Below are 27,021 nucleotides of genomic sequence, written 5' to 3'. Positions count from 1 at the left end.
GAGAGACTGCCTGGCTGTCCAAATGGCTCATCTGGACTGCTTTGCTGAAGGACTGCTTTCCTGCTTGTTGCCCTGCTGCCTGGTGCTCCTGACTCTGCCTTCCTCCTAAAGTGCTCTCCAAGGGCTTAGATTGAGCTTGCCTCCTGTTTCGGAAGTCTCAGGGCCAACAAAGACTTCATCCCTTGAGGAAATCCTTGTGCATCGGACAATTGATGCAACGCCTGCAGAAATCACTGTAGCACCTGCATCACGGTTGGGAAATCGCTGCAGCGCCAACTGGAATGACACAACACCAGACTCAAAACCGGAAATCAAAGCAGCGCCTGAATCGCATACCGGATGGATGCAGCACCTGCTCCTTCTACCAGTGAGTCAAGGATTTTCAACGCATCGTCCCCGGGGATCAAAATATCCCTGCATCACAGTGAGGAACCAAGGCTGCGCACCTTAAAAGCAACTCACCACCTTGCAACATGGAAAGAAACTATGCTAGAAAATCCGATGCACTACCTTATTTTTCAACGCATCTCCTCCTCTGCTGCCCTGTGCGTCGTTATTTTTGATGCATCCCAGGTACTGTGTGTTACATGGCTACAACCACTGATTCTTAAGGACTGAAACTCTTTTAAACCTTTAAAAAGTGGTATCTCGACTTCCGCATTTTGGATTTATGTCGTTTTGATCTCAATTTTATTCAGATAAATATTATCTATTTTTCTAAATCTGTGTGGTGCATTTTTGTGGTGTTTTCACTGTGTTACTGTATGAGTTATTGCCCAATACTTTACACATTGCCTTCTAAGTTAAGTCTGCCTGCTTTGTGCCAAACTACCAGTGGGTGAGCACAGGATAATTTGGGTTGTGTTGTGACTTACCCTGACTAGGATTGTGGTCCGTACATGGACAGGGTGCATAGCTCTGCCAACTAGAGACTCGATTTCAAAAAAATTTGAATTGCGTTGATTTCTTTAAAAATATGCTCAGTCTTTGGCCTCCCTATTGTGATATGATTCAGTTTAAGAGAGAGCTTTGCCCTCCTGTTTTTGGGTTGAGCACACAAGCGCTCTGGCCTATTGTAATCGATCTGGGGCTTTTAACCACGCCCACCGCACGCCCATCACTATCACTCATTCATGGGTTTTTCTTTTAAAAATCCTTTGAAATCAATGGTAAATGCTTTACGTTTGTCCCTCCTTGGGACAGTTTTGTTACCGCCTTTGCCATTGAACCTATTACATGGATAATTACACGTTTGCCTATACGTTTGACTGCAAGTGAACTTCTTTTTCCTTTTGTATCTCTCCTTCGAGCTCATGGCTACTGTGGAGCTTTGAATAGGCTTGTTATGGTCAACTGTTATACTTTTTATTTTTAATTTATGTGAGAAGAAAAGTGCAGTTAGGAATCTACAACGCTAATAGCTCTAACTTTAGCAAACGCGAGACCCATTGCATTGCAAATGCGTGTTGTTAAAGCAGTCTGCCACCGTTTTGCTTGGGCTGCCATATATAAAAGTGTAAATAAAAAAGTAGAAAATAAATAAACGTTTTGGGTCTCTGAGCGAAAAGGAAAAGTTGGTGGGGAGGTGATGTGCTGGATTAAATACTGAATATCATAAAATGTTACTGTTCTTTAATAAGTACTTTTCTAACGAGAACAGACGTTGACAATTTTTCTTTTACCACAAAAAAGTGAAGTCGCACAAATCTATGAACCAAGTCACTGAAGCAAGAAATGCTCATAAAGCAGCACGATCCATTGCCCATCATTCATTTATGTCAATAACGAGCTGACATTTTCATTCACAAAATGGTGTAAGTTGCGTCATTACATCTACCGTAAACCCTAAACCAAGAGGGAAACATATCGTTTTATGAACTTCTTTTGAGTGATAAGAACAGGTCGTTTTTAATTTACTTTGTCAGTCATAACTACTGAAAAGGGAACTAATCTCAAAAATTCAACCTCAGTGGGGACAAGCATAGGTAACATCAGCCCTTCACGACAACTGCAACAGAAAATATGCAACTAAAAGCATTCTTGCTAAATGGGAAAACCTTTTGCTGCAATTGGTTCCTTTTCACAGGAAGAAAACTAATTTTTAGAAACTCGCTACTGCCGTTAAATAATCATAAATCTCTGCAGACATTCCGTTGTCCTTTTAAAACCTCGGCTTCTTAATACGTTGGGATTGGGCCAGGCACTGTACACAAAGGCTGGGAAGCGTCGGCCGCTGCCTGGATTTATTGTTCTGACTTTCAGGAAGCTAATGACGACATACGCATCCGGCCATCACAAGTATGTGGGGTCGTGCATCTCTCGGAGGGGAAACCATGTTTAAGGAATTAAAAAAAAAACGCGTACCGGGGGTCAAGCACACAATTCTTTGTCTCACGCTTAGTTTACAAAACGTGATAGATGTTGACAAAACAAAAGACATGCTGGAATGTTGTACAAGTACAGCCTAAACTTATAAATATCTCCACAGACACTTTTCAGTCACCGACCCTACACGCCACGGAAGCAGGCATTGGCAATGCCAGTCATTCTGGCTTCTCTATATTGAAAGGCTCTTCGCAAATGTCCCTGAGAAAAAGAAGAATGTGGATTGCAGTCGCAGTAATGTCCAGTCCATAAAGGAGGGTGGGTCAGCATAAAGTTACGGTGAGGGAAGCAGTGCAGGATCCAAACGGGGTCGGGGACGCACAGGGTCAGTCGTGTAGGGTAGTATCATGGACAAGAAAAAGGGGGAAAGTATCTTATTGTCAGACAGGACAGACCTCAAGAACTAAAGAAGTACTTGGCACTGACAGACTATGAAACCAAACACAAACTGTGTTCGAGGTCTAAGTGAAAGGGTAATTTCAAGTCTTTTATAGGCTATTAAAAGTTGTTATCAGTAATTCACATAAAACAGGACTACTTGCTGATTAATAAATCTTAATCCTATGTATTCCAGGATATCTTTTTTTTATTTATTTTATTTAATGCGTTTTTATATAGCGCAGACTTTACCCGAAGGTGTCAGAGCGCTTCACAATAGGCAAAGTAAAGATACAAGAGGAGAAGAATTACAAGTGAGCCTGTTACAAAAACAAGCGTTACATTACAAGAGGCAATTGTGATAATTGTGCACGTATCAAGAGCAAAAAATAAACGAGGTAGCAAACGATACGTTATGAGAGGAAAAAGTGACGTGTGCAGGTTACAAGAGCAAATAAAGTACGAATAGAGGTAAAAAAAAAAGTTGCAATCAATGGTAGACACTCAAAACACTAAAACAATAGTTACGTTACATGAGGCAGTGGTGGCCGTTGTGCATGTATCAAAAGCAAACAAGATATAAGAGGTAGCAAATGATACGTTGAAAAGGAAAGGTGCCATGTGCATGTTACAAACGAGTACAAAATACAGGTAGAGGTAAAATACTGCACTAAATGGCAGACACTCAAAACACAAAAACACCCTGGGAAGGCACTTCTATAGGCATGGAGAACAGAATATCCTATAATGGAAGGACTTCCTTCTGAAAACAGAGGGCTTGAATTAACTTTGGAAGTGTCTTTGAAGGAGGAGAGCTTTGAGGTCAGTTTTGAAGGCCTGGGAAGAGGTGGTGGTCCGAAGCTGAGGCGGAAGTGAGTTCCAGATTCTCACCGCGTTGCCTGAAAAGGATTGGGCCATCAATCTTTCCTTCTTGAAAATGGGAGGTTCAAGCAATAACTTTTCTGCATTACGTGATGGTCTGGAGCCCCCAGAGAGTTTCAGTTTATTCACCAGGTAGCGAGGGGAGGAGGAGTGCAAGGCTTTGTGGGTGATACATGCAGTTTTGTAGATAGATCTTGCCTCTATGGGAAGCCAACGGAGGGTGGATAAAATGGGTGTGATGTGGTCGCTTCTTTTGGCCCCATATATGAAACGAGCTGCTGAATGGAGAATAGACTTCAGGGGGGAAAGGTGGGATTTGGGAAGGCCAGTAAGAAGAGAGTTGCAGTAGTCCAATCTGGAGAGAACCAGCGCTTGTACCAGGGTTTTAAGGTCGTGCTCCGGAAAGAAGCGACGAATCCCCCAAAGAAGGCGCAGTTGGTGTCGAGCAGACTTTGCAATGGAGTTAATGTGGGAGAGTAGATTAAGTTTTTTGTCGAGAATGACACCAAGGGATTTTGCGCTCTCGACAATGATAGGCTTATTGTTCATTAGATTGATCTGATCCATCCATGTTTGCACTGGGGATGAGAAAGGGAGGAGGAAAGGAGGAGGAATTCTGTTTTGGAGGGATTCAGGATCAGTTGATGAGTTACCATCCAGTTTTGAATGGAGTCGAGAGTAGAGCTAAGGAAGGAGAGATCGTGATTGGAGGCCACCTTAAGGTAAATCTGAGTGTCATCCGCATATAGATGATAGTGGATCCCGGATTTACTCAGCAGATTTCCCAACGGTTCTAAATAGAGATTGAACAGTGTGGGTGCAAGTATGGAGCCTTGAGGAACACCTTGACTGACTGCTACAGGAGCTGAAAGACTGTTCGCTATTTTGATCATTTGGGATCTATCAGAGAGGAAGGAGGCAAACCATTTGAGCACAGTGCCCTCCATGCCCATTCTCTGTTGAAGAGTGTTAAGGAGAGTGTTGTGATTGACAGTGTCAAAGGCTGCAGAAAGGTCAAGAAGAATTAGAAGACAAGACTCCCCTGAATCGAGTATCCGCAGCGCGTCATCAATCACTAGCAGCAGGGCTGTTTCAGTGCTGCAGTTTTGAATGAAGCCAGACTGGAAATTGTCAAGAAGATCATTTTCCTTGATATGGCGAGAGAGTTGTTTCGCTACACATTTTTCTGTGATTTTCGCAAGAAAGGGTAGGTTAGTGATGGGACGGTAGTTGTTGAGGTCGTTCGCATCAGCAGTGGGTTTTTTTAGCAGAGGGGTGACCTGCCCAGTTTTGAAGGACACAGGAAGGGAGCCTTGACTGAGGGAGAGGTTGACTAGAGTGGTCCAGTAGGAAAGAGAATTAGTATAGAAGTCAATGGCAATGGCACTAGGGATGGGGTCAAGAGAATGGTTAGAGGGCTTTGTATCGAGGATGCATTTAAGGAGAGCATCATCAGAGATGGGGTCAAAGTTTTGCCAAATGGTTAAGGATTTGCACTCCTCTGTGGGGGTAGGATGAATGACCTGATCTACAAGTGATTTTACCTTTTCGTCAAAGAATATAGCGAATTCCGCTGCTTTCTTTGTGGAATCTTCCAATTTGGAGGTTGGGGGAGAGCTGTTAGGGTTCTTGATGAGGTCGAATAGTTTTTTGGGTCTATTTTTGGCTGAGTCAAGGAGGGATTTGTAATGCGACGCTTTTCCAAGGAAGATGAGATTGTGGTACTTGGATCTTGCTGAACGAAGCGTGGCCAAATTTTCAGTGGAGGGTGCTTGTCTCCATTGTTTCTCAAGGGCTCTTATGAACTTCCTTTCTTCATAGAGGGTTTTGTTGAACCAAGGTGCTGAGGGAGTGGGCCTTTTCTTTTTGCTTTGGAGAGGAGCGACATGATTGATTTCGACTGCAAGGACTGTGAGGCATTGGGAGGTGAATTCGTTGACATCTAGGTCCGGGTCTAGCCTTGGAAGTGATAGCAAGGCAGAATTACAGAGGGTACTGAGGTCAATATTTTTAGTGTCACGGAACCAGGAAGTAGCCCTCTTAGGCTGGCCCAGAGTTATAGAGTGTGATAGGTGAAGAGAGAATGGGATGAGGAGGTGGTCCGACCAGTCTACATGAATAGGGGTAGCGATAGTCAGCAAGCCTGCTTTAGAAATGACAAGGTCTAGGATTGAGCCTTTAGAGTGTGTTGTTTCTGTGCAGTGTTGGATAAGATCGTTTGCAGAGAGGAAGGTGGCCAGCAAATTCGCATTTGTGTCTTGAGGCGAGCCCCAGTGGACATTGAAGTCACCCACGAAGATCTGATTGTCACTTTGCATGAATTGGTCGCTGATGCAGTCCGGGAGTTCCTCCATAAACGAAGGGCTGCTACCAGGCGGGTGGTAAATAGCATGGAATCTGAGAGGTGAGCGGTGGTGCAATTGAAGCTCAAGTGATAGGCATTCAAAAGTGTGGAAGGAGCTGTTAGGAAGAGCCTTAAGTTGAAGGGAGTTTCTAAAGATGACCGCAACACCTCCCCCCACTTTGTCAATTCTGTCATTTCTAAGTATAGAATAGCCTGTGGGTACAAGGATATCAAACATAGAGTGAGAGGTATCGTTGAACCAGGTCTCTGTGAGGAAGAGCATGTCAATATTGTGCAGGTTGATGGTATCGGAGATTTCAAGTTTGTGTTTTATTGCAGATCTGCAGTTGTGGAGCAGACAGCGCAGCTCTGACGCAACTGTTTTGGTGACGGGGGCACTTGGGCTATGGGGGTGATAGGGATATTGTGCTTATATGAGGGCGCTCGGGAGGATTTAGGTGGGCGAGTGGTTCTGACAGAGGAGATGGTCGGAATAGTGTAGATTACAGGGTTACTGGGAAGTGGAAGTGAAGGAAGGGTGGCGTTCGAGTGCTTGTGTGGATTTGCAGACGACTGGCTATGTTTAGCTATAGTGGGGTGTGGTGGTGAGGTGCATCTCGTGGAAGGGTGAGTGTTAGCCAAAGGAATTGAGGTGTGTGGAAAAGTCGAGATCTTGGAGCTTAAAACTAAAATGGTAGCTTCAAGTTGGGAGATGGCGGTGATTAGAGAGCCTAGCTTTTTTTCCAGAGAGAGTAAGAAAGAGCACGGCGTAATGGGTGGCTCGATGGAAACAGGAGGGGGTGCACTAGGCAGTGTACGGCAGGAAGAGGTGGGGGAACGGGAGGGGAGTAGGGGTATAGGGTTCAGAGGTGGGGAAAGGTTTAGGATGAGAGCAGGAGTTGGTGCACCAGGGGTGAGAGGAGAGTTGTCGTTGTTGGCGTTGCAAGAAGGATAGGAATTAAGGGCAGAACTAGGGGGCGATAGTAGAGGAGTGGGGCGGTGGGGCGATAGGAGAGGGGAGGAGTGTGAGGAGTCATAGGGATTAGGGAGGTATGAAAGGAAGGGGGGGAGGGGGTTGGATAGGTCCTGGCAGCTAAGTGAGGTGGCTGTGATGGAGCGGGTATCGGGCAGAATGGGGGGGATTGGGAGAAAGGGAAGTTGAAGAAAGGAAGTGATTCTGCTCGGTCCGAGGGAGGGAAGGGGTTACCAGGGGAGGAAAGGGGGTAGCACAGCAGTGCTGGAGGAGAGTGGGGAGGGAGAGAGATGGAATGTATTTGCGGGGAAATCGGGGTACATAGTGAGGGGAGGAGTGGGCGGAAAAGCAGAGCGGAGGAGGGAACAAGGGGAGCGTAGGGAACATAGACAGGGGTAGAGGGCTGGAGGAGAGGTGGTCTAAGGAGGGGGGTGGCCGGAAGGGATAGGGGGGAGGAGATGAGAATGGAGTGCCGGGACGGTGCGGAATGGACGAGGAGCGTGTTAGCTAGAGGTAAGGCTGAAGTGAAGAGGGGAGGGGCAAACTGTGAGGGGGGAAGAATGCGAGGGGAGGTCCGAGGGGAGAGAAGAGGGTCGACCTGTGCCTCCCCAGGGTGCAGCCTGTTGGAGAGTGGGGGGGTCAGGGGAGGAGAAAGGGAGTAATTGGTGGAGCTAGATGGAGAGTCAAGGGATAGCCCGGTCGCAGGGGAGGGGAGTAGGGAAGGGAAGAGGCGGTCAAAGAGAGAGAGACAGGTGTCTTTGGCTTGGATCATAACAGTACCGTTGTTATAGAGTGAGATAGTGAGGGAGCCGTTAAAACACGCAGAGGGGGAAATTTTTAGCTGTATCCCATGAGGGATAGAGGAGGAGGAGGTGACGTTAAAGGAATTGTAAAAGCTGGTAGACCAAGAGGGTATGTCGTGCGTGAAAAAAATTAGATCGTTTTTGAGCCCCCCATATCGACCATTGTAAAACTGATCGACAAAAAGGGAATCGGGGAAATATTCAATGGTGTTATGCTTGAAACGTTTTGTTGCAGCTTTAGACAGCTTAGAAGGGTAGATGATTTTGTAGCAATGAATTCCAGACTTAATTTGAGCGGTGGCCATGTTGGGAAATTGGGGAGGAGGAGGGTGGTGGGGAAAAGGGAAGGGTGTTACTAGGACGGTGGTGGTGATGAGAAGTATGAGGGCAAGAAGGGGGCACATAATCCATACGTCGGGAGAAGAAACCTGAGTTATTGTGGAGACAGGAAAGTGAGGCGATTAGGGATAGGTTGTTACTTCAGAACAGGGCTGATTCAACAAGATAGGACTGAAGGTGGAGTGGTGTAAGAGGAAAATCACTGTACTTATCATCCTGAGATATAAACCACATAAAGCACAGCATCACAATAGGTATCAGAGACATTGTACGCCCAAAATCTCAACAGTCTAATATTAGACACTTATCTCCTAAGTATCGGCAGCATTATGGGCAAAAAGCACAGGGTGGGACATAATTTCACTAGCATAACCCAAAGTATGCCAGAACCTCAAAATCATAAAACACAATTTAGAGGTAGCCAGAACAGGGTCTGAAAATCAAACTACCAGAAATACATTTCCTAGCACTACAAATACACAATGGGGCCTGGCGCCCTACAAACCACCAGGAACCCCTAGTCAGCTGGCCAACCCAAAGGGGCTCAAATGCCCTGTGTCCAGAATGTCGGGGCTGCTGCCAATACAGCGAAAGACCAGCATGCGTACTTGCGCAAACCTAAACGTTGCAACTGGCACTAAGTGCTGCACAGCTGTGAAGAAATGGTGCAAGGAGTGCATCTCACTCCTACCTCAGACAGAACTACCTCCAAATGCCCTAAGAGTCTAGAGGACTGTACTGCACGGCGTTGGCCCGTTTTACCCATTTTGCGGTGATGTGCATGTGCCAAATGTAGGTGGTTTCCCTACAGATCGTTGTAGTTTGCTCGAGTGATGGGGCAAGGTGTGGAGTTACTCTCAGAGCCCACAATCCATAGTTGGGGTCAGAAAGAAACTGGGATGGATCGCTTTTACTCTTGCTTTGGTCTTGATACCCCCCTCTTAGTGCAGAGTCTTGGAAATAGTCCCTGCTGGGATCTGGTTCGATTCAACTCCCCAGGTGATTCCCAGGACCAGGGGTGTTTCCATTATATTCCCAGAGGCTCTCACCTTAATGCTGCGTTTGTACAATCTTGTCTTCAGGTGCCCCCAGTGGTGCTCTGTCGGACCTCCGAGTAGGGGTCTCTAGAGTTAGTTTTCCAGGGGCCCCAAGTCAAGGGGCCTCGCCAGTTTTGTTCCTTGACCCCGATCAGGTCACCGGTGTTCCGCTTTCCTTCTCTCCGCAGGGTGTCAGAGGCAAGCACGGCTCACCTCAGCGGAGTGGGGCCAGCCGCTTCGGGTCCTCCCTGAGGACTCGTCTATTTTACGGGCTCCGTAGTCCCCGGGTGACGGCTCCAGCGCAGGAGGCTGGAGATACGCCGGGGATCCAGCACCGAGCGCGGTGCAGGCAGCCCTTTTACTTCGCTCTATGCTTGCAACAAGTTCGCATGCAAAATGGCGGCCGCCATCTTGCGCCCTTCCATAGAACAGCTTTTCACTGATTCGGGGCCCGCAAAAGAAATTCTCGGGCACCGGGTCACATGGTGAAGCGGTCGGAGGGGTCTCCGCGCCTTCCGCTCTCCATGAGCCTCCTTGAGCCACACCTGTAGGGCTTCGCCTAGCTCGGGCGCAGATCAGCTACTCTTGCGGTGTCTCAAGGTGCGAGTATGTGCAGATCGCCTGTCTCCCGGGTGCCGGTGACTCCTCACTGGGACTGGACAGGGTGTGGTGCCTCACTGGAGGCCCCCGGGGAGGCCTGAAAGCCCCGTGGGTGCTAGGTCAGGCTCTGCCCTCCTTGCTGCTCTCTCTCCGGCTTTCTCTCACTCCGGCTTATCTCTCACGATAAGTCAATTTTATCAGCAACAGAGAAAAGCATTGTCAAAGCCAATAGGTCTCGCCTATGCAATATCTATTGGCTTTACCAATTTGCTTTAGCCATGTTCGACACCAGCCTAGTTGCTTTTCAGCTTGGCTAAAAGTGGTGTAGAAGAGAGGCACACAGAGTGTTGTAGAGGTGGAATGGCGAAGAGTGGAGTAGAGTGTTGTAGAGTGAAATGAAAGAGAGTTCTGTATTAAGGTGGCTTAGTGTGGAGTCGCGTAGAGTGGCATACACTGGATTGGTATAGAGTAGAGTCAACTGAAGTAGAGTGCATTGGCGTAGAGTGTTGCAGAGTTCAGTGGCGTACAGTAGAGTGGCATTGAGTGCAGCAGCATAGAATTCAGCAGCATAGAATGCAGCTTCATAGAATCCAGTGGTGTATATTAGAGTGGTGCATAGTAGATTGGAGCGGCGCAGAGTCGAGTCATGCAAAGTGGAGAGGTGCAGAGTGGTGGTGCAGAGTAGAGTGAGGCAGAGTAGAGTGCAGTGGTGTGGAGTGCAGTGCAGTTGATAGAGTGCCATGGTGTAGAGTAGTGCAGAGTAGAGTGGCATAGAGCTGAGTGATGCAGAGGGTTGTGGTGCAGAGTAGAGTGGAGTGGCATAGAGTGCAGTGGCGTAGAGTGCAGACTAGAGTTGAGTGGCACAGAGAGCACTGACTCAAGAGTGGTGCAGAGCTGGGTAGCATAGAGTGGTGCAGAGAAGAATATAGTGCCATAGAGTGAAGTGACATAGAGTGCAGTGGCATAGAGTGGAGTAGCATAGAGCGGAGTAGTGCAGAGTGGAGTGGCGTACAGTTCAGTGGCAGAGAGTACAGTGTTGCAGAGTAGTGCCAGACAGCATTGGCATAGAATGCAGTTACAGAGTACAGTTGGGTACAGTGCATTGGCACGGAGTGCAGTGGTTAAGAGTAGAGTGGCATAGAATGCAGTGGCATAGAGTGGAGTGGAGTAGAGTGGCACAGAGTTCAGTGCCAGAGAGGCAATGTTGCAGAGTAGTGTCAAAGTGCAGTGGAGTAGAGTGGTAAAGAGAGCAGTGGCATAGAATGATGCAAAATGTGGCATAGAGTGTAGTGACATAGGGTGCAGTTTAGTAGAGTGCATTGGCATAGAGTGCAGTGGTTAAAATTAGAGTGGCGCAGAGTGTAGTGGAGTGGCATGGAATGGAGTAGAGTGGTGTGGAGTGCAGTGGCATAGAGTAGATTGATTCAGAGTCGAGTGAAATGGTGTAGAGTGGAGTGGTGCAGTGTAGAGTGCAGTTGGGTACAGTGGCATAGAGTGTAATGACATAGAGTAAAGTAGTGGAGAGTGGAGTGGCATAGAGTGCATAGAGTGAAGTGTTGCAGGCTAGATTATAGTGGCGTACAGTGGAATAGCGTAGAGTGCAGGAGCAGTGACTTGAGTATTGCAGAGTAATGTGCATTGGTGTAGTGTGTATTGACATAGAGTGCAGTGATGAAGAGTGCAGTGTTGCAAAGTGGCATAGAGTACAGAGGCATAGAGAGGAACTGTGCAAAGTAGATTGGCGTGGCCTAGACGGGAGATGTGTAGAGTGCAGTGGTGAAGACTGCAGTGGAGTAGAGTAGAGTGGTGAATGGTTTATTGGTATAGAGTAGAATGGTACAGGGTAGAGAGGCGTAGCATGAACTGGCATAGAGTGCAGTGGCGTAGATTGAAGTTGTGCAGAGTGCAGTGGTGTGGAGTGGTATAAAGTGGAGTGGTGCACAGGAGAGTGGCGTGGCATAGAGTGGAGTATGCATGGTGTGGTAGCATACTGCCATTCCAAACAACACATTTCCAATTGAAATGACTATTCCATTTGCACAGACACAGTTTTACTAATAAAACTATACAGTGCACAAACAAAAATGTGCAGAAATTGCATCACCTAGTGTAATGAGTTGTTTGATCATATTAATGTATTTGTTTCAAACACACTTCAGAAATAACAAAAACATGTGCTTTGTTTGTGTTCCTAATTCTAATATATTCTGAAATACTTACACATATCATTTACCAGACAAAACCCCCAGTATCCAGGAAAGGTTGTCACATAATTCCTCTCACTTTGAAGTCAGAGAAAGAAAAGTGAACAAGCACCCTTGGAAGATAGCTTCTGACATTTGGCCTCAGTCTTTAAATGCACAGCAAATGTGACAAGATAAGAACAAGATGTAAAGGCCTGTTTAAAAAGAGGGAACTTGGGAAAGAATACAGTAAACATGGTTTAGGCAGTGGGGGAGACAAAGTGAGCCTGGAGAGCCTAAAGTAAATAAAGCCAGCAAATAGAAAGCCAGAGAATGCGAGTTACAAATCACACAGCCAGTGGTAATCAATGGGCGGAATGCATTCGTGTATCAAATTTCTGAAAGTCTCCAAGATGTCTTTAGCGAACCATACAGCTGCGCAGTCTGGTTCACTGTGACCTAAAAAGGGGACATTATTTACGCAACAATGAGGTCATGTCATCAGGGCCAATACATTGACTAATTCCTTATAAACATTTAGGCCCTCATTCTGATTCTGGCGGGCGGCGGAGGCCGCCCGCCAGAATTCAGCCCTCCATAATACCGCTCCGCGGTCAAAAGACCGCGGAGGGTATTATGAGTTTTTCCCTGGGCTGGCGGGCGGTCTCCAAAAGACCGCCCGCCAGCCCAGGGAAAAACTCCCTTCCCACGAGGATGCCGGCTCGTAATCGAGCCGGCGGAGTGGGAAGGTGCGACGGGTGCTACTGCACCCGTCGCGTATTTCACTGTCTGCTACGCAGACAGTGAAATACTAGCGGGGCCCTCTTACGGGGGCCCCTGCAGTGCCCATGCCATTGGCATGGGCACTGCAGGGGCCCCCAGGGGCCCCACGACAATCCTTACCGCCATCCTGTTCCTGGCGGGCGAGCCGCCAGGAACAGGATGGCGGTAAGGATTGTCAGAATCCCCTCGGCGGCGCAGCGAGCTGCGCCGCCTTGGAGGATTCTTAGGGGCAGTGGAAAACCGGCGGGAGACCGCCGGTTTTCCCTTTCTGACCGCGGCCAAAGCGCCGCGGTCAGAATGCCCAAGGGAGCACCGCCGGCATGTCGGCGGTGCTCCCGCCCCCGTTGGCCCTGGCAGTTCTCTACCGCCAGGGTCATAATGAGGCCCTTAATCTCCAGGAAGTTTCCAATTTGAATGAATCTAAGTATTGTGATTTGCAGCAATTAATCATCAATATTAAATTTTTCTTCATAATCATAAATTAGTCAGAAGTACAATTATATGCATGAATCTTGATTAGTATCTACTTCTGCATGATGACTGTTACTTGTTTTACAAATTAGTTGGAAATAACAGGGACATAAAAATGCTAGTCCATAAAAAAACAAGCCTGAGGCCTGTGTAGCAGGTCATTGGGACTGTTTCAGTAAAATATGTGATGTCAAGAAAATTTGACTCCCGTTTATACCACCAGCAGAGTGGGGGCAGGAAAAGGGGTACATAACTAGACATAATCAGATGGGGTATGAAGGAGGGACAAGGCACAAGGATGCTAGGCACAGGATGCCTAGGGTGTTATTGTTCACATCTAATCAACATGCAGCAGAATTAGGGTAGGACCGGGTAGCCATCCTACTTGTTCAAGGTTGAGAAGTTGGACAACTTTGAAACATGTGACATATTCAGCTATCAAAATCTGATCAGCAATTTATGTCACTTACCTTGGATGATGTATTGCCACACAAATAATAATTGATAACAAATGCTTTGATGATTGTACCTATTATATCTTTGTGGTTAATTATCATAGGTGAGTCTCAAATACACATGCTGTTTCTATATACAGGGATTCAATGTGGGACTTTTGAGGTCATAGTATTGCATCTTACGTGTCAACTTGTAGTAGTATTACACATAGCATGTAAGATTCTACATTCGGTTTTACTTCTTCTAGGTGTGCTGTTACATTTCATGTAGTCAAAATAAGAACAAACAAAACATAGATGTGTCCAAGCCTTATAACATTACACTTCAGTCAGACGTAATAAATGATTTCGAATTTTGAAACCCTGAAATTTGCAAAAATCAGAGTTTGTGCTTGCAAGATGTCAGTTTTTTAATGTTCCAAACCTTAATAGTGATGTGTAAAAGTTTTTTCGAATAACAATATGGCTTTTGCGGGTAATTTAAAATCGCAGTTAAGGGGAGGTGTGAAGTAGACATCTCCTCTTAACTGCAATTTGCAGTGACTGCAGTTGCATATGATTGAAATGTTACTGACTCCTCAGGGCTATAATAGAAGAACTGCAGAATGCTTCCTCTGTGGGGACATGCCAGGAGGCCTCCAGCGGAGCAGGCAACCATCTAAGGGACCGCTGCGTCCTTCATTAGTCTCTTCCCAAAAAAGAAACATTTCCTTTTTTACAGCTGACCGGTTCCTGTTTGGGAATGTGAACAGTGTTGTTGGTGGGCTTGTGTTGCTTGCAGGCCACTATCCCTGGTTTGGTCACCAACCACTAGGGGTTAAAAATAGCAACCTGTCTAATTATTAACCATTAGGTAAGTCACCCACAACGGACATTCTGCAACTCAAAATCTTTAAACATAGGTTCCATTGTAAAGTGAAAGGTAGGTCGCAAAAATGTGGTTCACTGTTGCGCCCACAATTTGCGATCTGCCTTTTCATGCATGAGGCCATAAGGACCCTCCAAACACACATGCATAGTTAGGTACTTTTGTCTCCTGACTTCATCTCAGTGAAGAGGAATTTCAGACTCTAGCAAATAAGCATCTATGCTTTTATTTTTCTAATGTAGTTTTCTTTAAATAGTGGGGCCTTAACGAGTAAGCAGACATCGCTCGATGTGTGAGAGCAGAATCCTCATGTGCTTGCCCCTGGGGAAGGAAGAGTCTCTGACAAGCTTTCAAACAAGGGCATCGTGTCTTGGTTTGATTCACTATGACTCTATGTAAATAAGCTGCTTGCAGTGCCATCTAGTGCACGGCTCTTGTCATATAACAATATCTCACAATTTAAAACATTACATGTCTAAACGTCTAGCATGCATACTGTATTCTTTCCCCTACTTCAGCAATTTCAATATCTAGTCATTTGTTGTTTCCTGATAATATTTATTTCATGAAGGTTGTTTGCCATGGTGTCCAGAGGGGATACAATACTTGCTTACATCAGTAACTTTGCTTTCAGACTGCTAAGTGCAGTAATACGCTTTCTGGCATTTCATCACTACTTTGCTGTGTAAGATCTATTGGCTGTGGCAGCCCACTGCCCTTCTTAATGGCACTTCAGACTGATGGACCAGAATAGAGTTGAGCAGCCAATGTACAATCCTACTGTGCACACACTTACAAAGTGAAATACACGTAATTCAGAGTTCCCTACCTGTTCCGTCGTCCACGTTCTCCACTTCCATCACCTCTGTGTTGATGCGGCCTCGAAACAGATAACGATGCCCATCCGTGGACGCTTTGCTGTTCTTTAATCTCCTAGGATAGGACAAAAGCATATGACTATTTTTCCATTACCTGTATTTCGGCATTAAATTCTGATTAATCTGTTTTAGCTACTACTGCAAATGCCAGATAATTTGATTAGGCCTTTCCTATCAACTATTTTTCCACAGTGTGACAGGTAAGCAGGAATTCCAGAATGTTCCTTGTTTGGTGATGTCTGGTTGAGTTTTGGCACTTTATAATGAACAGGTGCTTAAATACGATGGGGCTTTTAAAGGCCCTATCGGAATTATGAGATATTTAGGAACAATGCATGTCTGTTCAATTACCCCCAGAGATATCGGCTTCTAGCAGTAGCTGAAAGTAGCCGGGTGAAAGTGTTGGCAGAAATAGGGAATTAACGAGGAATCGAAATCAGAATTACTGATTACCACAGCAATTTCTCATTTCTGAGTGGACCCTATGGGTCCAACTTGTAATCAGTTGGTTGAATTTTCCCTGCCCCTGGAATGATTGATACTCCCTGTTTCGGCAACTTTGTAGTGGGGAACCACCAGCGCTTTTCTGAGGCCACTAATAATGAGGGCCATATGCTATGATTTCGAGGACCGGTTTACTTCAGATAGAGCCAATAACATCAATAACCAGGCCTATCAGAATTTCAAGGTCCACGGACCAAGTAAGATTCACCTTGAGCCTCTGATTACTTAAAGTAGTCAAAATATCCAGGTAGAATTCTGGGGAGAATGGGGAGTTACTGGGAGAAATGGGCCTGGATTTATTGATTCCCTTTATAATCTATAAATCTGTGATGTTGTAGAGCTGATGTCTCCCGACATGAGTTAAGGTTTGTTTGACGTTCTGTAGTTCTGGACTCTAGCTTCCCTGCTCATCTATTGTGCTGAAGACATTACCAGGAAGAGGTCAAATACACCTATGTACAGTTAGGTTGGCCAGGTGACTCTATGTCACTAGGACACAGCGCTTCCAGTTCTAGGTGTTGATATAATTTATATCAGTGCATTATGGGAGTTGTAGTATTGCTTCGTTTAAACTAAGCCAAAACACACCTGGTAATAATTATATATAACAGCAAAGTCAAGGAAAAGAAAACTAGTATTTCAGGATATGTAGCCAACTGATCACTGTACAAATAGTTCTCAGGCATGGGCTGGTATCAGGATCCTATTCTTGGTTCCCCCTTTACCCTGTGCGCAGGCCTGTAAGAGAAGCTCTCCAGCACAAATCCTGAGAAAAGGAAACAATCTGCAAGCGTTCAACATGTTTTCCTGGAGAAAGTTGGAAAACCATCTGGGGAATGTGCTTTTTTTTATTTCAGGGAGAAGATTAGAAGAAAACCGATCTCTTACAGATATGAGTTAATAATAAGATAAGAGGATGGGAACACTCAACTCGAAATAAATTGCATAAAATGCCCCAATTGCAGAAGGTTAGCTTGCAAGTCAGATGCTGGCCCACAACATGCATTCTATCTGGGACACACATGCCCCATGCAGTGTACACAATGATACAATAATGTTTTCTTCGTAATATGCTTCTTTGCTTATCAGTTCAGTTTCCGCCTTCATATGCGATTCTCCAAAGCTTGGCCTTTTACCTGGCTCGGCTGTGACAGTTTAAATGCATGAAAATCTCTACTGTGATTTTAGGCAGGTTTTGGGGTGCGTGTGCAGGGCTAAGAAGAGCGGGCTGGGGACTCGAAGCCGGACCATCCATAAACAAACCACAGCTAATGTGCCCCGAGAGCTCCAGGATGTACAGGCATTGATGAGGAGTAAGGGGAATGTGGGGTGTGGAAAGTGAGAGCATATGCACCCCATCCCTCCCCCTTTTGGCTCTGCAGGAAGCCATACCTGGATGTGGGAAACAAACGGAGTCTGAGTGGCCGAGGTCCTTTTAAAGGAACAATGCCAGGAGGAGAGCATGGTCTCCTCCCGAAGCCTAAAGGCTGAGACCGGGGGTTAGCAGTTAGTTGCTTGCTGAGAATTTTCTCCCACTCACCCACACCTACTAGGACAGTGGGCATTGTTGCCACTGCTTGCAACAGGGGTATGGGATCCACAGCAACTAGCATGAAAAAATGTTGTCAGTAATACATAAGAGAGGCCGATAGGCCAGCGAAAGAAGAGATGCTACAACAGTGGTCCTTGGGATGCCTGATGGCAAGGTCACTTGGGGCGGAGACAGCACAGTTAAACGGCAACAAATAAGAGTGGCAGGTATGCCATCGGAAAGGGAAGAGTTGTCATAGCAGTGGTCGTTGGTATGCCTGACAGCTGGGACACTGGAGGGTAGTGGAGAAAGCCAGAAGGGCTGGTCGCAAAACAGACACAGTACTTACAGTCCAGGCATGGCCAGAAAGGGCCTTGGATGTCATACATCAGTAGCAAGAGAAGCCTAGAAGCTGCTGCACACAACCCCCAGAGGCCTTCACACCCAGTGCATGGACAGGATCTTGTGTTGGTGCTGTCAAGGATAATTTATGACTGCATGATTGATTTATGAAGTTCTTGCATGATTTATGGCGTTTATCAAGGATCGATTACTGTCATGATGATTTATGAAAATGTCATGATTTATGACAAAGTTAATACACTGCGACCCTTTACCGTGACCCAGGGTCTCTGTAGAAGAGAGAAGGGAATTTCCAAGGCCCCGTAGGACCAGGTAGCCTATATGATTTCTTGTAAGAGATTATTTTGCTAAAAGTGTAAAAGCGGATTACATGAATTTATTCTTTGTGCTGTTCGTTATACTTGTCAAATTAGAGTTGCGAAAGAGCATGGGTATTTGTTACAAAACTTCGTAAGTTTGGCTGTCAGATTCCTTGAATAAACCTCAGACTATTAAAATACACAATATTCGGCTACTGGGAGTCATTATGTGATTGTCTGGTATCAGCATTATGAAAGAATAAATGGCTGTTAAGTGGCATTATATTTTGTCCTCCTGTTCTAGACTGGCTTTTGGCTCATCCTTGCTGAGTGAGTATATTGAGAACATAACATAATATATACATTACTTTGATTATGGTTTGGCTTGATTATACCACATTGTAGTGTTATTGACCTAGCTATTGTATTGTTGAACACCATGGGTATGTGAAATAAGCTTCTTCTGCATAATTGAAAGTGTAATATAGACACGTGCTGACTAATCAAAGCATAGGTCCGCTACTAAAATTGTGAAAATAGAATATATCTTTGGATCATAGAACATAATATTATGATTGTTCTGTTAATTTAGCTATTGCAATGCTTTTACTTGGGTGAATGGAATATCCCTGAGATTTATGCTTTGAAAACAAGACCATATTGTTGACATAAAGAATACCTCATTACAAGATGGTGCCCATTTCTCCTGTATTTGTTGAATTTGATTTATTCAAAATGAAATTGAATGGCCACTAAAATTATTGGTTGAGGTGCTATGTATATTGTAATTGTTAAATTATGCTTTCCAAGAATAACACTATAGTCCTTATGATTGACCATGAAAATTGAGGCAGTGGACCGAAACATCGACAAATCTCCATCAACTGTACAGCTACATAAGAATTCATCATCGTTTTTTTTAAATCAGGAGACATGTGTGATAGTCCAACAATGCTTTTAACTTCATATAGTTTTTATGTGTGATATATAATATTTATGTTGTGGTTTGTTTGGTGCAACTTTCGTCTCATTGATTATGTAAAACGTGATCAAAATCAAACCCAGCACAGCGGGACATAGCCAAAAAGGCAGCAGCTTAATGTAGTACGATTTTGTGTCAATGAGCTGTAGCTGTATTAGAAAAGGGAAGCACTCACTGGGAAGATGACTGCTGGTAAAAGAGAAATCATGTGTGAGAGGGTATTGAAATAGAAAAAGTCCTCCCAACATAGTTTTTCACTCACACTGTCAAGATTATTTCAAGGCTGATGCAGTAGCAACAAGATGCAAATGAGGAAACGTACAATTGAGGCCGATAGACAGAACCCACAAAGAGAAATAGGCACAATCTGCACTGAATGAGATGCAGTGCAACATGAAAAGCTAGGCAAGTGAAAAAGGAATTCCAGAAAGTTGAAATCATTCTGTACATCAGCAGAAGAGGAATGATGTGTTCATAGTGGTATAGCAGAAATTCATGAGGTGCCGCTCCATGGGGTTGCATTTCTTACGGTACACTGTCAGGCTCCTACCTCACCATAGGGGCCATTGGGCCAGATGTAGCAAAGGATTTTACCCATTCTGTGTCTATGCGAAAATGCTTTAGTACATATGGCCCATTGAGTCAACCTTGTTGGAGTATGTTGATGGAAACTGCCTCTGATAATCCTTGTGACAGCTGACTTTATGACACACTTAAAACTTGCTCTGCCTATTAGAGGGATAGCAGCACATTTTTGGGTTTCCACAAGGTTGCTGAGGAATATGAAGACGTTATTTACTTTTCTGGAAGGTTCTGTGATTATGCTTTTTTGCATATGGCATTTCAACACCATTAAGGCGCGAAAGGTACTTGCAAGGACAGATGTAGGAAGGAAGGAACCAGGAGAGAGCAAAGAAGGAGACAAACTAGTGGTAATAGGGGAAATGAGGATAGAGGGTTTTTGGATGGAGAAATCAGCAACAAAGCATTACTATCACACCAAACAGTGACAGTACATTTTAGATAATGGAATAGGAAAGAGGTGGGCAAAACTTAACAAGAGATGGAATGTGTAGAAATAAAGTAGGGCTAGGGCAAGAAGGATACACAGAGTGCTGATGAGTTCTTTTGTCTCTATAGAGGCTTAACCTTTTATGAAATTTGTACCATGTCATGTGGAGGAGAGGTTCTCAAAATGTACTTATGTCTGATGTTCACTTAACTAAGTGTACCATTCCATGGCCCTATGGACTTTTATGCTCAAGATCTTGACCCTTCTACGTAGGGCTTAAGGCTGTGATACATAAGGGGTAGAAATAGACCCCTACTCATTTCTTCAAAGGGTTTGTTGGGAGATGACTGGGCAATACATTTTTCTGTAATTCATTTTTAGCATGATACATAGAAAACAATTGCAGTAAGACAAGCCTGTCAAAAGAAATAATATGAAAATGAAAATGGAGATTTAGTATATTGCATTTTCAGACTGTCTACTGTAAAATGCTGTTTTTACAAAGGCCTTCTGGGGTTCTACCAAAGGAGTAACTATGCTGCCTTCTCCTTACAGACATATTCCACTAACTCTCAGAATTGACCTCTTTACACAATGCCTTCTATTCTTATGTATAGGTAGGTGCACACAGACCGCTAAGCAGCAATAGCCACGTGCCCACCTTCCTTCAGTGCTGTGTGTCTTGATCAGAGAGCCCCTTGAGATGAGGCTTTAGTGCTGTTGCAATTGAAAAAACACAGTGATAATGCTTTAGCACTATTGTAACAGAAAAGTATGAGGACCAGTTGTTTCCTACATGTAAGTATGTCAGATGGCTATTGCCATGTTGTTTCCATTGTACTTCTGTGTGCATAGAGTGCCTGTAAGCTCTTTGGGGATATTCCTCCAAGGCTGGCCCTTTCCCATTTAATTGAAAAAAATGGTCTACTTCTGAGTTTGTGCTTTGAAAATGTTCTTCAATGCCCTTCTGGAAACTTTGATTGGTTCTTTCCATATGCCTGATTTTAGGGGTAGGGTATTGCGCCTTACTAATAAGTTCAGAGATATTCTTCAATCAAGAGGTACAATATTGCCTAGGAGTTTTTCTTATCTGTGATACTTGACACCTTGCACAAGTACTGCTCAGGCTATTAAGAAGTGAACTCAACAAACACTTTCACCTGTCAGTCCTTGACATCACCCCAAGTGCACAAAATCCTATGTGTACTAAATCCAAACTGCAACCAGCCTCAAGAACATGCAGTTCCAAGTGCACCTAGCACTAAGCACAACCAATGAAGTTTGAATATATATTGTTAAATTAGCTCAAACAACTGGTAAATGCATGGACATGGTGCATGACTATAGGGTGCGCCCCAAGTGGTTCCACTGCTAATTTGAATTATTTAGAAGGCATCAAGATTTGTGTGCCCTAGACCTTTCATACAAATATTTGGAGAGCAGAAAGAAAGGATCAGTCTCAGTATAATAAGGTCTGAAATAAACAGGAGTACCATTTTGGTCTTTTTAATTTCCTCTGGTGGGCTGGAAATGTAAAAGGTAGTAGTTTAATGAAATGTAACATGATACCTTAAAAAGTTGAGTCATTATTTTAGATTATGGGATTAATTAACGAGTAGTGCCTTCTTATTTTTTTTTGGTCATATATGACACTGTGCTTCTATTGTTCTTTGATATGTTAGCTTTATGATGTATAATTTGTTTCTACAATTTGTATGGTCCAATGTCCCTGTGGGAGTATGTGTCCTCTTTCTGTACCATTCTAGAATTTCTCACTGAATGGACCCTTCGCTGTCTACTGCCATTGTGTTTACTCAGTAAAGGCTGATCGAGCCAATGTAATGTTCACTAAAGATTTATTTAGGTAATAAGAAGACTACAATATTTCTGTTCTTGTAGCTGTTCTTATCACCATAACATATCTATGGTTGCTTGCAGTGTAGAGCTTTGTTTGTTATTTCATTCTGCTCGGTTGAACGCTTATCCCGTGCATAGTCTTTAACTGTTCACTTTGTAGCCTTGTGTGCCACATTTGTCTCTTAGATGCAACGTTGTGTACCTGCAATGTTGTAAGGTTTATCTAAAGTGTTTGGAATGTTAGAAGATATATGTTAGTGTGATGTTAAAGTGGCAACACGTTGCCAACTACACGCCTTTGGTGGATAGATATTTTTGTACTTGTAAACAAATGAAATTGAACCTGAATACTAGTAAGGTAGAGCTTATCTTGCATGTAGACACAATGATCACAAAGCTACTGTGCTATATAAATTATAGAAACATATTTGTAGTAGGTAGTCATTACTAAATTCAGAATGCCATAATAAAAATAATAATAACGCATTTCTGTGAGACAATGCAAGAGATGTCCTTTATCATCTGAATATATAGGAAATAAAACAATTTCGCTTCTTGTCCCTACTTGCCTGTGTTTTCTCTTGCAGTACACAAGAAGGTTATCGAAAAGAAAAAACACTCGTTCTTGGATGTTTCCAGCAGAGATTTTCAGCAGGATTCCATACATTAGCATTTCTGTACATGTGTCGGTGATGTTGGAGCCCTGTCAAAGAAAGAACATAGACAGGAATGTTTTGATATATTGTCGTGTTGGCAGAGTTTATTCTTTCTTCGTTTTTGTTTTGCAATTTTTTATTTGAGAATCAGAAGCTTACATGTATACAAGACACATTGTTCTACAATGTGTAGCCAATACAAAGAACTGGGACATAAACGTGATCAATCAACAAGTGGGCATCCGGAAGGAGGTAGAGGGAAGAAAAGGTGGGGGGGGGGAGGGAGAGAAAGAAAAAAAGGGGGGAGGGAAGGCGGGTAGCCCTGGGGAGGAGGGGAGTGAAAAGGTGTTGAGTTAGGAATGGGGACACTCCGGGAGGAGGGTGTATGTAAGCTGTATCATTATGTGGTGCCTGGGAGTCAAAGGGTGACTATCCCAGTCAATGTGGAGGTTATGGTACTGACAGCCGGGGATGGGGTGGGCGGGGGTTACTAAGGGTAGCTCATGGATCCCTTATTCTGTCAGCCAACCCCAATATTGCAGTGCTTCTCAGAGCTGCCTTAGTTTCAGGTAGATATGTAGGAACAATGACTAGGGTGCAAGGCAGAGGCAGCAGGGTGAATCAGGAAAGAGTATAGTAGAGGAGCAGAAGATCTAGAGAGGCAACAAGAAGTATAAAGTGGGGGGGAGGGGAGGGAAGGGATGGTAAGGGATGTTATGGTAGAGGTACCCAGTGCTGAGGTCTGTGTGAGGGAAGAAAGAGGAGGGGGAAAGACAGAGAGGGGGGCTAATAGAGCATAGTCAGGAGGAGAAAGGTCTGCAGTAGGGCAAGCGGAAGGTGAGTGAGTGAGTTCGTAGATAGAGAAATGGATAAGAGAATGTGAGATGATACAACACAATGTGGAGGGCACCAGTCTGATTTAAAAGGGGAATATAAGTGGATGTGTGGGTTTATTCTGTGAATGTGCCAGTGCGTAGTCTGCCAATGTTCCTTGGATAGGTTGCACATTTACTATGAATGCCCTATGAGTGAGTATAATATTCCAGCTTATGACGTTCCAAGGAGGAAGGGTGTCCAAACTTGTGTAAATAGGGCGGCCTGGTCCTGCAAATTATAGATGACGCGTTCATGTGCCGCAGTTTGCGTTATTGCCACTATCCACTCCTCCGATGTGGGTGTGGTGGGTGATCTCCAATGACGGAGGATGCATATCTTGGCTAGCGCAAGGGCGGTCTGTAAGAGGTGGCATTGTGGTCTACACAGGACAGGGAGGTCCCACATATCATGGAGGAGAATAAGACAGGCAAGGAGAAGCTGCTGGAGAGAGATGGTGCCACCGAGAATGGTTCTCACGTACTCCCAAAAGGGGCATATAAAGGGACAATCACAGAGAATGTGTATTAATCACAGCGTATCTCAGTACAGCACCAGCATGTGGCAGAAGGCCCATTTTGCACAATTTTGCTGAAGTCCAATACCAGTCATTAACTATTTTGAAGAGACAGAATTTCATGCGACCTTCCGCGTGCCCCTATCCAGGGTGTTCAGTATGTCTGTCCAGTCTTCTTCCGAAAAAACACTGTTTGGAGGCGGCACTGCCAGCTAGCACGTAGGTCGGCAAGGAGGGGCTGCGAGTAGAGATGATGGGTGAGCACTACATAGATACCCGACATCACTCCTTTGGAACATCCCCACGTGTTTGAATGAGACAGCACAGGGGAGGTTTGGAGGGTCCGGGGGGATCCCTAATTCGCTGCAGAGACAGTGCCAAAGTTGCAGATACCGCCATGATTAGTCTGATTGAAGGCCAAATTCCTCGCGGAGTATCGCAAAGGGTTTAAGTTTGCCATTCTCTATGAGTTGGCCCAAGTGGTTAACACCTGCCGAGCTCCATTGTGACCAGTAGAAAGAGGTCACTTCTATATGCAGCCGGTCGTTATCCCATATAGGGGCCCCTTTATGAAGATGGGGATGTGTGCCAAGAAGGCGGTGTGCCCGACGCCAGGCTGTAAGTGTCGCCTCCAACATCAGATTTTTGAGGCTTGTCTGTTTTTTTTAGGTTCTGTATAAGATGCTGAGGCCACCGTTATTTGAAAGCAGTTAATGCTCAATAAGGATTCGTTGTGGGGGATCTGGTGCCCTCAGTAACATATACGACAATTGAGATAGGTGGAGGGCTAGAGCGTATTGTTCAACAGATGGGACTCCCATGCCCCCACTACAGCAGTGGGCCATGAGTTTGTCAGATGATAAACAGGGGTAAGCTGAGCCCCACTGTAGGAAAGTACCATCTTGCCTGGCATGTTACCCCCATTTTTCACTGTATATATGTTGTTTTAGTTGTATTTGTCACTGGGACCCTGCCAGCCAGGGCCCCAGTGCTCATAAGTGTGCCTGAATGCGTTACCTGTGTTATGACTAACTGTCTCACTGAGGCTCTACTAATCAGAACCTCAGTGGTTATGCTCTCTCATTTCTTTCAAATTGTCACTAACAGGCTAGTGACCAATTTTACCAATTTACATTGGCTTACTGGAACACCCTTATAATTCCCTAGTATATGGTACTGAGGTACCCAGGGTATTGGGGTTCCAGGAGATCCCTATGGGCTGCAGCATTTCTTTTGCCACCCATAGGGAGCTCTGACAATTCTTACACAGGCCTGCCACTGCAGCCTGAGTGAAATAACGTCCACGTTATTTCACAGCCATTTTACACTGCACTTAAGTAACTTATAAGTCACCTATATGTCTAACCTTTACCTGGTAAAGGTTGGGTGCTAAGTTACTTAGTGTGTGGGCACCCTGGCACTAGCCAAGGTGCCCCCACATTGTTCAGGGCCAATTCCCCGGACTTTGTGAGTGCGGGGACACCATTACACGCGTACACTACATATAGGTCACTACCTATGTGTAGCTTCACAATGGTAACTCCGAATATGGCCATGTAACATGTCTAAGATCATGGAATTGCTCCCTCTATGCCATCCTGGCATTGTTGGTGCAATCCCATGATCCCACGGGTCTCTAGCACAGACCCTGGCACTGCCAAACTGTCTTTCCCGGGGTTTCACTGCAGCTGCTGCTGCTGCCAACCCCTCAGACAGGTTTCTGCCCTCCTGGGGTCCAGCCAGGCCTGGCCCAGGAAGGCAGAACAAAGGACTTCCTCAGAGAGAGGGTGTTACACCCTCTCCCTTTGGAAAATGGTGTTAGGGCTGGGGAGGAGTAGCCTCCCCCAGCCTCTGGAAATGCTTTTATGGGCACAGATGGTGCCCATTTCTGCATAAGCCAGTCTACACCGGTTCAGGGACCCCTCAGCCCTGCTCTGGCGTGAAACTGGACAAAGGAAAGGGGAGTGACCACTCCCCTGACCTGCACCTCCCCTGGGAGGTGCCCAGAGCTCCTCCAGTGTGCTCCAGACCTCTGCCATCTTGGAAACAGAGGTGCTGCTGGCACACTGGACTGCTCTGAGTGGCCAGTGCCAGCAGGTGACGTCAGAGACTCCTTCTGATAGGCTCCTTCAGTTGTTGTAGCCTATCCTCTCTCCTAAGTAGCCAAACCCTCTTTTCTGGCTATTTAGGGTCTCTGTCTTTAGGGGTTCCTTAGATAACGAATGCAAGAGCTCATCCGAGTTCCTCTGCATCTCTCTCTTCACCTTCTGCCAAGGAATCGACTGCTGACCGCGCTGGAAGCCTGCAAAACTGCAACAAAGTAGCAAAGACGACTACTGCAACTCTGTAACGCTGATCCTGCCACCTTCTCGACTGCTTTCCTGGTGGTGCATGCTGTGGGGGTAGTCTGCCTCCTCTCTGCACTAGAAGCTCCGAAGAAATCTCCCGTGGGTCAACGGAATCGTCCCCCTGCAACCGCAGGCACCAAAGAACTGCATCACCGGTACCCTGGGTCTCCTCTCAGCACGACGAGCGAGGTCCCTTGAATCCAGCAACTCCGTCCAAGTGACTCCCACAGTCCAGTGACTCTTCAGTCCAAGTTTGGTGGAGGTAAGTCCTTGCCTCCCCATGTCAGACTGCATTGCTGGGAACCGTGACTTTTGCAGCTACTCCGGCCTCCGTGCACTTCCGGCGGAAATCCTTTGTGCACAGTCCAGCCTGGGTCCATGGCACTCTAACCTGCATTGCACGACCTCCTAAGTTGTCCTTCGGCGGCGTGGGACTCCTTTGTGCAACTTCGGGTGAGCACCATTTCACTCCACTTCGTAGTGCCTGTTCCGGCACTTCTGCGGGTGCTGCCTGCTTCTGAGAGGGCTCCTTGTCTTGCTCGACGCCCCCTCTGTCCCCAGACGCAATTGGCAACATCCTGGTCTCTCCTGGGCCACAGCAGCATCCAAAAACCCTAACCGCACGATTTGCAGCTAGCAAGGCTTGTTGGTGGTCTTTCTTCAGGAAAGCACTTCTGCACGACTCTCCACGGCATGGGGG

At 45.5% G+C, this 27,021-nt stretch overlaps 1 protein-coding gene across 1 annotated transcript in view; it reads right to left on the bottom strand.

Moving 5' to 3' along the window:
* The window catches only part of PREX2 (phosphatidylinositol-3,4,5-trisphosphate dependent Rac exchange factor 2), a 1,096,481-nt gene that overhangs the window by 708,037 nt on the left and 361,423 nt on the right, over positions 1-27,021 (bottom strand). The window contains exons 8-9 of the mRNA XM_069220299.1: positions 22,497-22,630; positions 15,331-15,434 (exon numbers count right to left, since the gene is read on the bottom strand). Of these exons, the coding sequence (XP_069076400.1) occupies positions 15,331-15,434; positions 22,497-22,630 (238 nt within the window). The remainder of the gene's footprint in view (positions 1-15,330; positions 15,435-22,496; positions 22,631-27,021) is intronic.

Source organism: Pleurodeles waltl, chromosome 2_2 (genome assembly GCF_031143425.1).
Source record: "Pleurodeles waltl isolate 20211129_DDA chromosome 2_2, aPleWal1.hap1.20221129, whole genome shotgun sequence".
Classification (NCBI taxonomy): Eukaryota; Metazoa; Chordata; class Amphibia; order Caudata; family Salamandridae; genus Pleurodeles; species Pleurodeles waltl.
This window is presented reverse-complemented; position numbering and strand designations above follow the sequence as displayed.